Raw genomic sequence first — 14,251 nt, 5'->3', positions numbered from 1 at the left:
TAGGGACAAGAACTTCGTTGTGATGGCATGCTGCTGCGCCTTAAGTTGCCGCAACCGACAAGGCGAGGGCCAAATGGTTTTTAGATGCGAAGCAGCTTATGGTCGGGGCTGTCACTCTCTCCCTCCCTCCATCCGCCGTGCGGTGTCCACACCCACACTGCGCATGCGCATCCTCCTCCCCCTCCTCTCGGCATTCCTCCTCTTCTCTCCGACGCTCCTCTCCGGATTGCGCGACGAATGGCAACACCTGCGGCTCCGCGCGAGATAATGCGAAGCAGCTTAGGTTAGAGGCGCGACGGTAGGCGCTGCATACTCCGGCCGCTGGGGGGCGCCACTGTAGCTCGCGGTATAATGACGCGCGAGCGCGCTCCGCTCCTCTCATTCTTAGGGCGCCTAAAGCCCCTTGATGTTAGAAAGTAGCGACACTCTCCCCCACGCGCGCGCTTTCCTCCTCAATTCTCCTCGGATTTCTCCCCCTCACCGGGCCGGCGCGGTGCTGAACCCTCCAGTGGCTCGCTGCAGCCGCATTAGAATCAATGCGCGCGCTTGTTTATTCGGCCCTTTGAAGCGTTGTATGGGAATTTATCCCTTGTGAAACTGTCATGACAAAAGTACGTTTCCGATAGAACGTCATGCCATTTTTTTAGGACGCTTCGATAAATACAAGCGGAAGCGCTCCGAAAAAATTAGTACCAAGCATTGGCTGAGCTGTTTACCTCTACGTCGCCACTTGGGTTGTCCGTAACGCGGAGGTGTATTGGGTGCATACAATATAAGCAACGTAGAGTATAAACGAGAATTTGGTTCACTATCTTCGCTCTTAAAAGGCTCAGAGAAGGTAACCAAGAAGAAATGTGATAGTTTACTTAAAGTGAATTCGCCAAAATGAGTGGGCCAAAAGCCTTTGTACCAATGCCACTGTGCGAAATACGTGCTGTGTTTGCGAAACAGTCAACATAGAACTTTACACACGCGCCTGTATTCCGTCACTATGAAACGACGAGAAATTTCATTCCATCACCTCTGGGAGTAACCTAAGTCTCTCTCTCTCTCTCAAAAAAAAAGGCTGATTGCTTACACGGAAATGGCTAAGACTGGCACTAGATAATTAACTTACAGACTTCAAGATGTCAAGTTTATCAGAATTGAGGGAGATTATCAGAAGCGCGTGGCTTGTACTTAATGAGCATGCGCGAATAATACATAATACCACTTATCTACCTATATATTGCGGTTCATGCCTTCGCAACATAAAGTACATAAAGAAAAAAAATGCTCGCAGTATTGAAACTTTGCAAAGATACAATAAGCACGCAATAAGAGTAAAATAGTTCCTTAGCTTCACAAGTATCAGGCGCAAGGATCACACGCACACACACGCGCGCACACACATACACGCACACAAGCACGCACATACACAAACACGCACACGCACACACACACAACTACAAAATATGAGTTACAGGCATTAACTCACAAATTACATACATTTGAAAACTAACGCACGCGCGAAAACACAAAAAGCTTTGTCACGACTCGAAGAGTCAACGAAAATTTCAGCCGACTCACTTAAAAAAAACTATATGCACAGTTATCGGTGCTCTGTATTAAACTGAACGAAGAGTCCGGCTATGCGAAGAGCATTAAAATCTCCATGCAACTTCATCCACAAATATGAGGAAAGCTGCAACATTCACCTCGCAAAGAACGGCGTGCTTAGAAGGGGCGAAATCCCTTCTCCCGATGTTATGGAGCCACTGCTTCCGACGCACGACCTTCCGTTCACCTCGGGGGATATAAAATATAAGGCTTGCCCTTTCTCTGGCCTGCTGCTGCATTGAAATGCGCAGCAGCAAGGCATTTTCACGGAGAACGAATCTCAGATTCCTACGAAAGGATGGAAAAACTTGGGAAACACACGTTCGGAGCGGCAGGGCGACCACCATTTGGACTGCTCATGGCTAGCGGGAGAAACTAAAGGCGCGCGAAAGCAAGTTTTGCGCCGTTTTCGTGACGTCAGGGTCACCTGACGGGGTAGTCTCGAGCGCCGCAGCCATTCAGCGTGGCGGATGCGCTGCCTCCGCGAAAGATGGGGAGAAAAAGAGGAGGCTGAACGCGCCAGCGAGGGTGTTGCGGCGTAGATCAAAGCGTGTCGCTACTTTCTAACATCAAGGGGCTTTAAGGGCGCCTCGATGCCAGCGCCGCTTTTACAGGGTCGGGACAGCCTTTGAACCGCCCGGCGCCGCCACTCTGGCTTTTCGGCGCCATGTTGGTTCTTTCGCGCCGGCTGTCGGGCTGAACAGACGCGCGCTCCATTTGCTTTCTTGGTGGCGTTGTGGTGCGATAGCTGGTGTTTTGTGTAGTCTCTTGTGATGTTCGTACTTGTTAACGAAACATGACGGGCTGCTTTGTCGCTCTGTGCACTGGATCGACCGCGAAAGAGCCGCGGGTATTTTATTACCCCCGCGACGTTGAACGAAGGAAGAAAAGGGCAGCGCAAGTAAAACGTGACAGCTGAGTACCGACTGACACAACGAAGATATGCGAGTGAGGATCATGATTTTGTTAAGGATAATGTTCCTTTGTAATCCTTTTCATTTTCATAGAGAAGTTGCTTGTATATGTTGGCGTGCCTTTTCTAGTGATTATAAGGCTGCAGTATGGTGTGATCGCCGTGTTTGACTTGCTGCAACGGCGTAGGTTTATTCTAGACGTTTGTGAATTGACCTTTTTTTGTAGCTAGAAGTATTGGGGCACTTGTAAACTCGTTTCCTGGATATGCGATCGATGACAGTACCTACCTGGTCGAATTTTTTTTCAGCAAAAATTAAACAAGCCCAATGCATCACTCAGTCGGAAGAGAGTGATGAGAGAAGCGACTTCATTCTCGACTTAGAGGAAGTTTCTTCTCCTGGGGAAGATGTGCTCGCCCACTTGGCAGGCTTTTTGTTGAAGCCGATTATCCGCACTGTGGAACACTGCTCTGTGTGCATGCTAGCGGCTGAAGAACCTAGACAGGAACACCACCTTGATCAACTAAATGAATATGTCCAAGGCGGCAAATTTTAACTTGTGCAAGCAAACAAATTCTGGACTTAGTTTTTAATGTGAAGGTGTTCTCAAGTCTTTTGCTGAAGTTCTGAGCTGTCTGAGAAACACCATTGAAAGCACTGAAGGAAATTATTGGAAAGAATGTAACCTTGCCAGAAAACCCATGTTATCAGCACAAAGATGTGATTGGAAAACTTGAGCGATTTGTGTCCACACATCTCCGCATCTATCTGCGACGGCATAACACTCCTGAAAAGGCAACTGAGCGTTATGCTAGCAAGACTGTAGCAGGTACGAGCGTGCAGTAGGGCAACCACATTTTAACCAGATAACCTCGCTGAGAAGTTATAAAGTGGAATAATTAGTGCTTACTTTTGTAAGTAAATTGTGTTTGAGTGTTGAAAACTGTTCTCAATGCATTTTTCTTCTTCAGCAGGCACCTGAACTGGTGGAGGCCTACTCACACGACTTCTCCTAATTTTTCTCCCAGTTTCATAAATATGACGTGAAAATCCTAAGAAGCAAGATTACTATTAAAAGAGCTTCAAACTTAACATTTCATCAAATGTACAATTCTAGTAATATTTGTGGGTCGTTTACCAGTGAAATGAGTAAATAAAACAGGGGGGTATAACCTCGCAAACAAATCGTGCTACCTTCAAGTTGCGATACACGCGAGAAGTGTCGGACAACCTCTTTTGAAACAAGCACTCTATGCAAGCAAACTGTTTATCAGATGGTAAAGCAGAAAATCTGCATTTAAATCGCCTCGGTATCGCCCTTAGCACGCCCGCCGCCCTTTCTTTCTGCCCAATGGTTAATCTGCAGCCGCCAGACGCCCAGCGCCTCCGTATTGGAAAGAACCAAGATGGCGCCGAAAAGAGTGGGTGTCCCCACCCTGAAAGCGGCGCTGGGCATCGAGGCACCCTACTCATTCTCCTCCCGCAACGCCGCGATGAGTGCCACGGACAGCGCTAGCGTCAACGCCGCTAGTGTCAGCGCCGTGGACAGCGCCGCGGAGAAGAGGGCTCGAACCGCTGCCACGAAACGGCAGCGGCGACAGGCTGATCCCGAACTTTGGGCTCGCGAAGCCGGTAGCTACGTACCTCAACCTAACGGAAACGACGAACTGAAAACTAATGGGAACTTGAGTCGACCCCATGGCTGCTTCGCATATTACTCAGGGTTCCCCTACGGGAAGATGGTGTAATTTTTATTTTTTTATTTACTATCCAGCAAGCGCAAACGCTTGCTGCACACTTGGTATTTGCGCCGTCTCGCATCGTCGCGTTGCTACTTCCAAAACGCATTCTTAAGGCCAGTTACTGACTGACGAAGCAAAATCGCGCCTCAAAAACTGCTCCGCAGGGCGCGATCGAAGTTTTCCGCGGATTTCCTATGGTAGCGCGTTAGCTGTCGTCTGCCACGGCAGGCACAACGTAGGCGGCGCCAATGTCGATATTGTGCTTCGATCGCGCTGGCCGCGCCGAGCGCGACAGTGGAACGGAGGAGGAGGGAAGTGGTTGGCGCTACTTTTTATATATAGGGGCTTTAAGTTAATCGCGACAGGGGCGCTGTCAGACGAAACTTGCGCTTCGAGTGAACTTTGTGCGCATGCGCTACTCTTGCGTAACTCGTCGCGTCGCGCCGTTAGAAGGCGATGACCGGCCTGCCAGTCGAAGCTCGCGCGGTCCTCTTAAAGAATCGGTCGACTGTACAGACAAGTTACTGCGCCCATAGTTCGATTCTGCAAGATTCAGCAACGAACATCTGCTCTCGACATGCGCAGTTCTCCACTGGTTGGAGGCGGCTCGTCATGCAAGGGCAAACTGCATAGCTGGTGGAGGAGCACCCGCCAATGAGCGATAATTCAGTACCTATATAAATAACCGGCAAGTGCCCACCTTCGTGATTAGTGGGAGCATTGAGCCTGCTGATTTTGTTGATTCACAAAATCCAGAAATTTTGACATCACTAACAAATCTGCGAGATTCAACTGCATTCTTGTGAACTTTAGTTTTCGATAAGGTTTTGTGTAAAAAACAAAACGTATGTAGGTGGTCGGTCAAGTTGCATGAATGAACGCCTCCCACAACGTCTTTTGTGTTGTAGTTCATGACACATAAGTCTAAAGGCAGCTCGAATCTTCTGGAAACCTCATTGGTAGAGGTATAATGATTTCCCAACAAAGCGTGTGTAGAACATCCAGCTACTCTGCCGCGTTTTGATAACGTACAAACAAGTTAAGGATCAAGGGCCAATATCTGAGCAACCTTCGGTTTGCTGATGACATTGTCCTATTCGGCAAAAGTGGGGACGAATTACAGCGAATGATTGAGGACCTTAACCGAAAAAGTGTAAGAGTGGGGTTGAAGATTAATATGCAGAAGACAAACATAATGTTCAATAGCCTGGCATGCAAACAAGAGTTCAGGATCGCCAGTCAGCGTCTAGAGTCGGTAAAGGAGTACGTTTATCTAGGTCAATTACTCACCGGGGTCCCTGATCACGAGAAGGAAGTTTACACAAGAATAAAATAGGGTTGGAGTGTATAGGGCAGGCATTACCAAATACTGACTGGAAGCTTACCAATGTCGTTAAAAATTAAAGTATACAATCATTGCATTCTACCGGCGCCAACATATGGGGCAGAAACTTGGATGTTACCAAAACAAGCTCGAGAACAAGTTAAGGACTGCACAAAAGCGATGGAACAAAAAATGTTAAGCCTAACGATAAGAGACAGGAAAAGATCGGTGTATCAGACAGCAAACGGGGATAGCCGGTATTCTAGTTGGCAAAAATGGAGCTGGGCAGGCCACTTAGTTTCCTCTTGTTCTTGTCGCCACTGCTGCTGCCATTGCTGTATTCCTGTTTTTCGTTTTTTTTTTGCGTGCGTTTTCCTTGGAAAAATGCCATTTTCAGTGGACGATCCATGTCCTGTTTGTAAAGATAGTTGTGAAAAATGGCTGGTGTGCGGAGAATGCTCCTTCATGTACCACTTCGGAAACTGCTCAGGGATAGCAGAATCAACCTACAAATCAAAAGGCGAAACATGGCGGAAGGGTTGGCATTGCCAAACATGTAAGACAGCAAAGCCGAGAGGTAGCCAAAGCAGCAAAACAAAAAAAGAACAAGATGCAGACATAGCGACTATGCTTCAAGGTATTCATGAAAAACTGAAAAGCCTCATCACACTAAAGGACACCGTAGAAAAAATTGAGCACGCAGTGGAAGTGATGTCAGATAAATATGACGAAGTTCTTGTACACATGCGCAATCATGACAAAGAAATATCGCAGCTAAAAAAACGAGTTGAATCAATTGAATCTGAAGACCGGGAAACTGAAAGAGGACAGATAACTCAAGATCTAAACGATCTTTAGTGGCAAAGTAGAAAACTAAATCTCGAGTTCCATGGCATACCCGTCAGTGAAAACGAAGATTTATTGTCAAAGATTAATGAAGGGGCAGCGGAGCTTCACATTCAAGAAATAACTAAATGCGACATTGTTGCTTTGAACAGGCTTCCAGCACCTAAAGATAAGATACCTGGTATCATAGGACATTTTGCAAGACAGGATTTGAAGGCACAGTTTTTTTAAGGAAGAAAGCAGAACTTAACCAGTCTAAAATGCGCTGCTACATCCAGGAAAACTTGACGAAACGAAACAGGGTGTTGCTTGAGGCAACCAGGCAATGGGCTAAAGTGTACGATTTCAAATACGCCTGGCATCGGAACGGCAGGGTTTTTGTCCGCCAGAAAGATGGAACAACGGTACAGCATGTAAGATGCAAGGAGGATCTAGCCAAGATTAGATATATTTAAGTTTTTTGCTGAGCACGAGGTCGCGGGATCGAATCCCGGCCACGGCGGCCGCATTTCGATGGGGGCGAAATGTGAAAAACACCCGTGTACTTAGATTTAGGTGCACGTTAAAGAACCCCAGGTGGTCCAAATTTCCGGAGTCCCCCACTACGGCGTGCCTCATAATCAGATCGTGGTTTTGGCACGTAAAACCCCATAATTTCATTTTTTTAAAGTTTTTTCCCCTCTTTATGGCCTTAAACAAAGATTACATTACACCATCCGAGTTTAAAGATGTCTGTGGTCTGGAATATGGGAATTCATTCAAGCTGTTTCATCTGAATGCCCAGTCAGCTAAGAACAAAACCGCTCAGTTGGAAATGTTGTTCAGCAACCTAGATTTCGCTTTTGACGTCATCATGCTTACGGAGACGTGGTACACAGAAGAAGCTAATGCAACATGTTTACCCTCTTATAACACCTATTTGTTGAATCGAACTACCTCTCGTGGAGGAGGCGTGTCAATGATGGTGAAGAAACATCTTGTCTGCGACCAAGTGCCGAATTTCTCTTGCGTGGATGAAGACTATGAAATCCTTTGTCTGGCAGTCGACAAAAATGTAGTAGGCGTAGTATATCGGCCTCCAAGTGAGAATGTGCAAAACTTTTTTGTATTTGTAGATTCTTTGTTGACTTTTGCAAATGAAAATAAGCTATCTGTGATCATTGGCGGAGATTTCAATATTATTATGGTTGGAGATATACCCGCAAAACGGGAGTTTGAACAACTAATTAAAGTCTATGGTTGTATGAATGTCATTAATAAGCCTACTAGAATTACTGCCACATCTTCTTCGCTGCTTGACATGTTTATAACCAACTTGCATGCGTCTAATATGAAATCCGGAATAATGTACACACATATAAGTGATCACTTCGGTATTTATATGTGCTTAGATAAACATATGCGTAAAGCGACACCCACACAGCAATATTTTCAAGACTTTTCATTAACGAATATGGACATTTTCAAATTAAAAATTTCTTGTGTAGATTGGGGAGTTGTGCTGAACGAGACAGATGCTGAACGTGCATTTAACATATTTTTGAGTCTGTTTCTAGATATATATAATAAATGCTTTCCCCAAAAAGTATTTTCGAAGCTAAAGAAGATACGTAAGCCATGGATTACAAAAGAACTTCTCAGACAAACTAACATTAGAGACAAACTGTATGCAAAATTCATGGCCACACGCGACCCAGATATATTAAAAACGTTTAAAGTGTTCCGCAATAAATTAACGAACGAGACCAGAGCTGCAAGAAATGATTACATTTGCAATTTCTTTCAGAGTTCTGCAGGAAAAACAAGCGAAATATGTAAAAAACTAAAAGCCGTTCTAAATCGCCATACAAACTTTAGCTTTGTTACAAAGATTGAGCGTAACAATGAAGAGATCACAGGCGCTCGTTTAGCGGACGAATTAAACAAATACTTTGTTGAGCTTAATACAGAACGTCCGACTGACGGGGCACTTGGTTACATCAGAACCAAGTGCCCCGGAACCAGGAATCCCTTTTTTTTAGTCCTGTAATAGAGCCTGAGGTTATTTCGGTATTCGAGGACTAAATAACAGTAAAAGCAGCGACGCAGACGGTATAAAAATGGCACCTGTAAAATATGTAATTGAACTAATTGCCCCGTGCTAACGCCCATATTTGATCTGTGTTTTTTACAGGGAGTGTTTCCAAAGCGATTGCAGGTTGCTAGGGTGACAGTGCTCTATAAAAAAGGCGATAAGAATAACATTGGAAATTACAGACCCGTGTCCATACTTCCTATTTCCTCTAAAGGGCTGGAAACAGTTTTTTACTCCAAAATATTGAATTTCTGCGATAAATACAGTATACTCTCCCGGTCACAATTTGGCTTCCGTAAACACAGGTCGACGGAACAGGCTTTGCTGGAGCAGAAAGAATTTATTTTAAACGCCTTTGAAAAAAAAAGAAGTAGCCCTGGGTGCTTTTGCAGAGTTCACAAAAGCGTTTGATTTACTTAACCATTCGATCTTACTCAAAAAATTAGATACATAAGGAATCCGTGGTGATGCACTACGACTATTAACATCTTATTTAGAAAATCGACAGCAATATGTCTATCTCAATGGTTTATCTTCAGACAAAAAACAATAACATCAGGAGTACCTCAGGGAAGTATCCTTGGACCACTTTTATTTAATATCTATTTGAATGACATTATATGTATTAATCCGAACATTAAACATATCATTTATGCCGATGACACAACTATGCTTCTCTCAGCTGCATGTCCCAATGATTTAATTTCTGAAGCAAATAGTTCACTATCGCGTTTGCATGAATGGTCAAGTGCCAATGCATTAAAAATAAACATGGCCGAGACAAAAGCCATACATTTCCGTCCGAGAAATAAGAGCGTTTTTATAAATACAGATCTTTTGTTAGGTGACTCGAAAATAGAAATACTACCTGTATTGAAAACTCTTGGCGTTGCGTTCAATGAGAACTTAACGTGGGATGACGACGTGGAACATGTTGTTTCTAAGATTTCAAGTGTCGTAGGAGTTACGTACATTAATAAAGAGGTGCTGCCTGTGCAGGTCAAGGTTATTCTTTACAATACATTATTTCACTCTCATATTAGTTATGCACATTTAGTTTGGGGAACTACGACAGTTACAAATTTACGTAAAATTCTTACAGTTCAGAAAAGAATGTTGCGACATGTTCTCGGTGTTCCTCGAGATCACCCATCTCTGTCTTTGTTAAAAAAGTTGAAAATTATGAAAATTACTCAGATGTATCCATATCGCCTGTGTTTAACATATATAAACGATGTAAAAGAAAACAAACTTTCTCTCAGCTTTAGCTTCTTTGTAAAAAAAAAACCTTTATATGATACACGTAGTAGGGAAATTTGGAACGTAGAGACGTGTAGAACTACCTATGGACAACAAATGATGAAAAGAAAGCTGCCAGAATTAATGAATCTTTGTCACAGACACGCTATGCAGCTAGAAAGTACATAAAAACAGCATTTAAAATTGTTTTTTCTTCCTTAGGAGTATTTCCCTGAACATTGTCTATCGTTTGTGTAAATTGGGATGCATATCAGAGATTTGTGTTTGTCTTTCACGTGTTTGAACTTTTTTAATGAAATGTAGTGATGAATGTTCGCGACAACCCTTATGTATATGTTAGTGAGCCGTTGTTGTGTGTGTGGGTGTTTACATATGTCTTCCAGCAGTGACATGTATATATAGAGCAACTATTACAGTTGCATGTTCACTCGTTTGGGAATGTGCATGTTCATATGCCACAAAGATGCTTGTAGTGATAGGTATTATTTTTTTGTACAATCACAAATGTTTTATCACTTCTCGTCGATAGCTGAACTGTCTGCCTTTATGGAATGTATTTTTTTTTCTTTGGGGGGGGGGGAACTAGTCAAGCTGTCTGTTTCAGCTTTTTTTCCCTTACCTCCCCCATCACGTTGATGGAAAAAAATAAAAGTTATTATTATTATTATTATTATTATTATTATTATTATTATTATTATTATTATTATGTAATGCGTAGCGCGTGTAGATTGCACCACCATAACCGGTGGGGCAATAGAGTTACAGAATGGGTGCCAATAGAAGGGAAGCGCAGTCGAGGATGGTCGAAAGTTAGGTGGGGTGATGAAATTTGGGTATTCGCAGGTAGAAATTGGAATCAGCTAGCGCAAGACAGGGGTAATTGGAGATCGCATGGAAAGGCCTTCGTCCTGCAGTGTACATACAAAAAACAGGCCGATGATGATGACACAGTCGACCTGAATTTCCCAACTCATTTGTGTTTCTGAAAATGTAAATAATGGAAAATAATCTGGCGTCACGGAAATGCCATTATCCATAATGCCTGCGAGATTCTAAAAACGGAAGAGGCGGCGATAGCTTGACGATGAGATATTAAAAAATAAAGTAATCGCTTTAGTTCTTCAACCTCGAACGTTTTCATACTGAATGCTTAATTTATTCCTTGTGATTAAAGCCCCATTTTATGTATAATATGGACATTATGTCTGTTATCGCATCGTTAGTGCGGGCTTTTCCCTAATATTTACTTAGTTTCATTTTCATCGAGTGAGGAAATAAAAATTGGCAAGAAAGGGCGCTCTGCCTTCGGTCTTGATGGAGAGTGGTTCGGTGCCTGGTCATTTCGTTTCGGATTATGAGAGTGACTAGCCGGAGATGGCATTAGCTATAAAGACGTTCGTTCATTCCCATTCATTCATTCACATTGTTAGAACTGTACTCACCCGTCGGAACGAAGATGGCGGCCGCCGAGCAGATGGAGGCGAAGACGTAGAGCGTTATGTAGGCAGTCCTGCGTCGAAGGTAGTTGACAGCGACCACGCCCAGCAGCCTGCCCGGGTACTCGGCCGCTGCAACCAGGGCGAAGCTCAGGTACGGGTCGCCCAGGAGGATGCTCGAGTAGGTCAGGTTGTAGTACACCAGTGTGTCTAGCACCCTGCGCGGTCAGACGCCGTCGGTCATTGCCCCGAAAGCATGATGGCGCGGCCTTATTTGGCTATTGCGAGTTGCAAAGATCCAGCATTGGTGGTTTCTGCGCAAGAAGGCGGATTCAGATAATGCGTCCAAAAAGAAGTAGTAATAAAAACGGGCTAAAAACTCTCCTCCAGGAGAAACTTCAAGGTTTATTTATTTAGTTACTTATTTGCGATACTGCTAGTGTCTTGATTTTGTTTTTGTACTGCTGCTCCTTGAAGAAATAGGTTTTTTTTTGTTTATTGTCACTCCCCTTCCCCACTGTAATAAATAAATAAAACAAAAATACAAACATTGAATTGAGACAAGTCTGTGCTAAGTTCAGCGGGAGCTGTACATATTCATCTTGAAACTGCAGCGCGCACAAAAGAAACGAGGACAATAAGGCAAAGCTAACAGACAGGCGCTTCTTTCTTTCTGTGGTTTTACGTGCCAAAACCAGTTCTGATTATGAGGCACGCCGTAGTGGAGGGCTCCGGATTAATTTTGACCACCTGGGTTCTTTAACGTGCACTACAACGCAAGCACACGGGCGTTTTTGCATCTCGCACTCCATCGAAATGCGGCCGCCGCGGCCGAGATTCGATCCCGCGACCTCGAGCTCAGCAGCGCAACGCCTTAGCTGACTGAACTACCATGGCGGGTAACAGACAGGCACTGACTCACAACTCAGTTTATTTTTGGAGGGAAATTACACATATATATATACCCAGTCTGACTAAAGTGAGCATGTGCAATAGCATGTGGAATATAAACAAAAATAGTAAAGACATTTTCAAAAAAATATATATATACACAGAACGTCTACGTATCTTAACAAGATCAGGTGGCGCTCAAAAAAGCAAATTCTTTGTCAGTTAGGGTTATAGATGGCTCACTTACACACATATCAGCGCGTCTTTTGATATGGAAGGCCTCGGTTATTTCGCGTGTTAGTTTGTTTCTATAAGTAAACAAAATCATGGTATCAGAATAGACAGGCCTACAAAGACAGCTTTTGCAATGGCTGGCTAGGCATAAGTGGTTATCTTTGTCGAGTGAATTTTGATGTTCTTTTAGACGAGTATTAACACACCGGCCTATCTGGCCTATGTAAACATTACCGCAAGTTAGTGGCAACATGTATACTACACCAACTTTGAATTTTACGAGCTTGGAATTTTCTTTTAAGGCGCAGACACACTTATTCTTGTTAGTTTGATCAATCTTTTTGGACACCACTTGACATATTGGCTGCAGCTTGTCAGGGGCGCTGAAAACAACGTCAACACCAAACCTGCTGGCAACGTCCTTTAGTCTGCGGGAAAAGCGATGGATATAGGGCAGGACAGCAATGCGTTTTCTCTGCATGTCATCTCTGCTTCTAGACTGCCCTGGTTCGACAAGTTTAACTAACCTAATAATTTTTTCAGCCGCTCTACAAATAATGTGATCTGTGAATCCTACATATTTTAGTCTTTTGATTTGACGTGAAAATCCCAGGTTCATTGTGTGAAAGCACGATTTGAACAAAGAAGCCATAAGGCGCGACACTGCTATTGCACTTTTGACAATTTTCCAATAACCCGCCGTGGTTGCTCAGTGGCTATGGTGTTGGGCTGCTGAGCACGAGGTCGCGGGATCGAATCCCGGCCACGGCGGCCGCATTTCGAATGGGGGCGGAATGCGAAAAACACCCGTGTACTTAGATTTAGGTGCACGTTAAAGAACCCCAGGTAGTGCAAATTTCCGGAGTCCCCCACTACGGCGTGCCTCATAATCAGATCGTGGTTTTGGCACGTAAAACCCCATAATTTAAACAGTTTTCTAAAGGCCTGAGCTGTAGTGAAAAATTGGTTTTACTGACCTAGGGTTATACATCCAGCAAATGTGTTCAGATCGTAGTTGCAGTGTTATGTCGAGGAATTGCAATTCATTATGTTCTGCGACCTCGTGGGTAAATTTGAGGTCGAATCCACATTCTCGGAACACTTTTAAAACATTAACAACACTGCAGCCACGTTCTGCTTTATCATATTGTTACAGTGCGTCTGAAGCGGCAGCATCAGCAGCAACAACAACATTAGTAGAGCAGCGAGGAAGAGGAGGACGACGTGTAGTATCAGCACTCACTTGCCCTACGGCTGCCTGCAATAAACGCCTTCTACACACCCCGTAACAATATATAACTATATAGTCATCGACAAAACGGAAAACCTTTTTAACGATACCTAGTAAGCCATTGTGAATGTTTTTATCTACTAGGGCAAGGAAAATATCGCTGAGGATTGGGGCAACCTTCGAGCCAATACATACTCCAGAATTATGCACGTAGCTGCAGTTTCAAGATGAATAGCTACCAACTCGCCGAACTTTCAGTACTTTTACAGCTGTACATATAGTGAATTTTTAAGGAACTCACTATATGGAGATCGCAGGGAGAGGCCTGCGTCCTGCAGTGGACAAGATCATAGGCTGATGATGATGGTGATATTTCCTTATTTCACAACGCCAGAGGACGTCGGCAGTAGACACATAATTTTGTGACACGTTTGCAAAAACATCGTTTTCGAAGTTATCGCGGTGCATGCAGTTGTACGTACGTGTCAGAAAAAGCGAACTGTAATTAGCTTTGTGGTTGTTAGTTCTTCTTTTTCTTTTTTTTTCACGGAATTTGTTGCATAGTTAAGGATTCATTAACGGAAATAATTGTCCAACTCACAAATTATCGCACGTTACGGTGCCTCATTTGCACAGCTTTACTGTCCCATATCCTTTGGGGCCCAGGTCCATCTTCATCGCTAGCTTCGCCCTTACTACC

The 14,251-nt window shown here is 43.9% G+C and overlaps 1 protein-coding gene across 1 annotated transcript in view; it reads right to left on the bottom strand.

Moving 5' to 3' along the window:
* The window catches only part of LOC119437749 (organic cation transporter protein), a 119,622-nt gene that overhangs the window by 17,907 nt on the left and 87,464 nt on the right, over positions 1–14,251 (bottom strand). Inside the window, exon 9 of the mRNA XM_037704727.2 lies at positions 11,202–11,413. Coding sequence (XP_037560655.1) covers positions 11,202–11,413 — 212 coding nt within the window. The remainder of the gene's footprint in view (positions 1–11,201; positions 11,414–14,251) is intronic.

The sequence above is a fragment of the Dermacentor silvarum genome, chromosome 1 (assembly GCF_013339745.2).
Source record: "Dermacentor silvarum isolate Dsil-2018 chromosome 1, BIME_Dsil_1.4, whole genome shotgun sequence".
NCBI classification, from domain to species: domain Eukaryota; kingdom Metazoa; phylum Arthropoda; class Arachnida; order Ixodida; family Ixodidae; genus Dermacentor; species Dermacentor silvarum.
The sequence above is the reverse complement of the archived record's forward strand: the minus strand, read 5'-3'. Positions and strand labels throughout refer to the sequence as shown.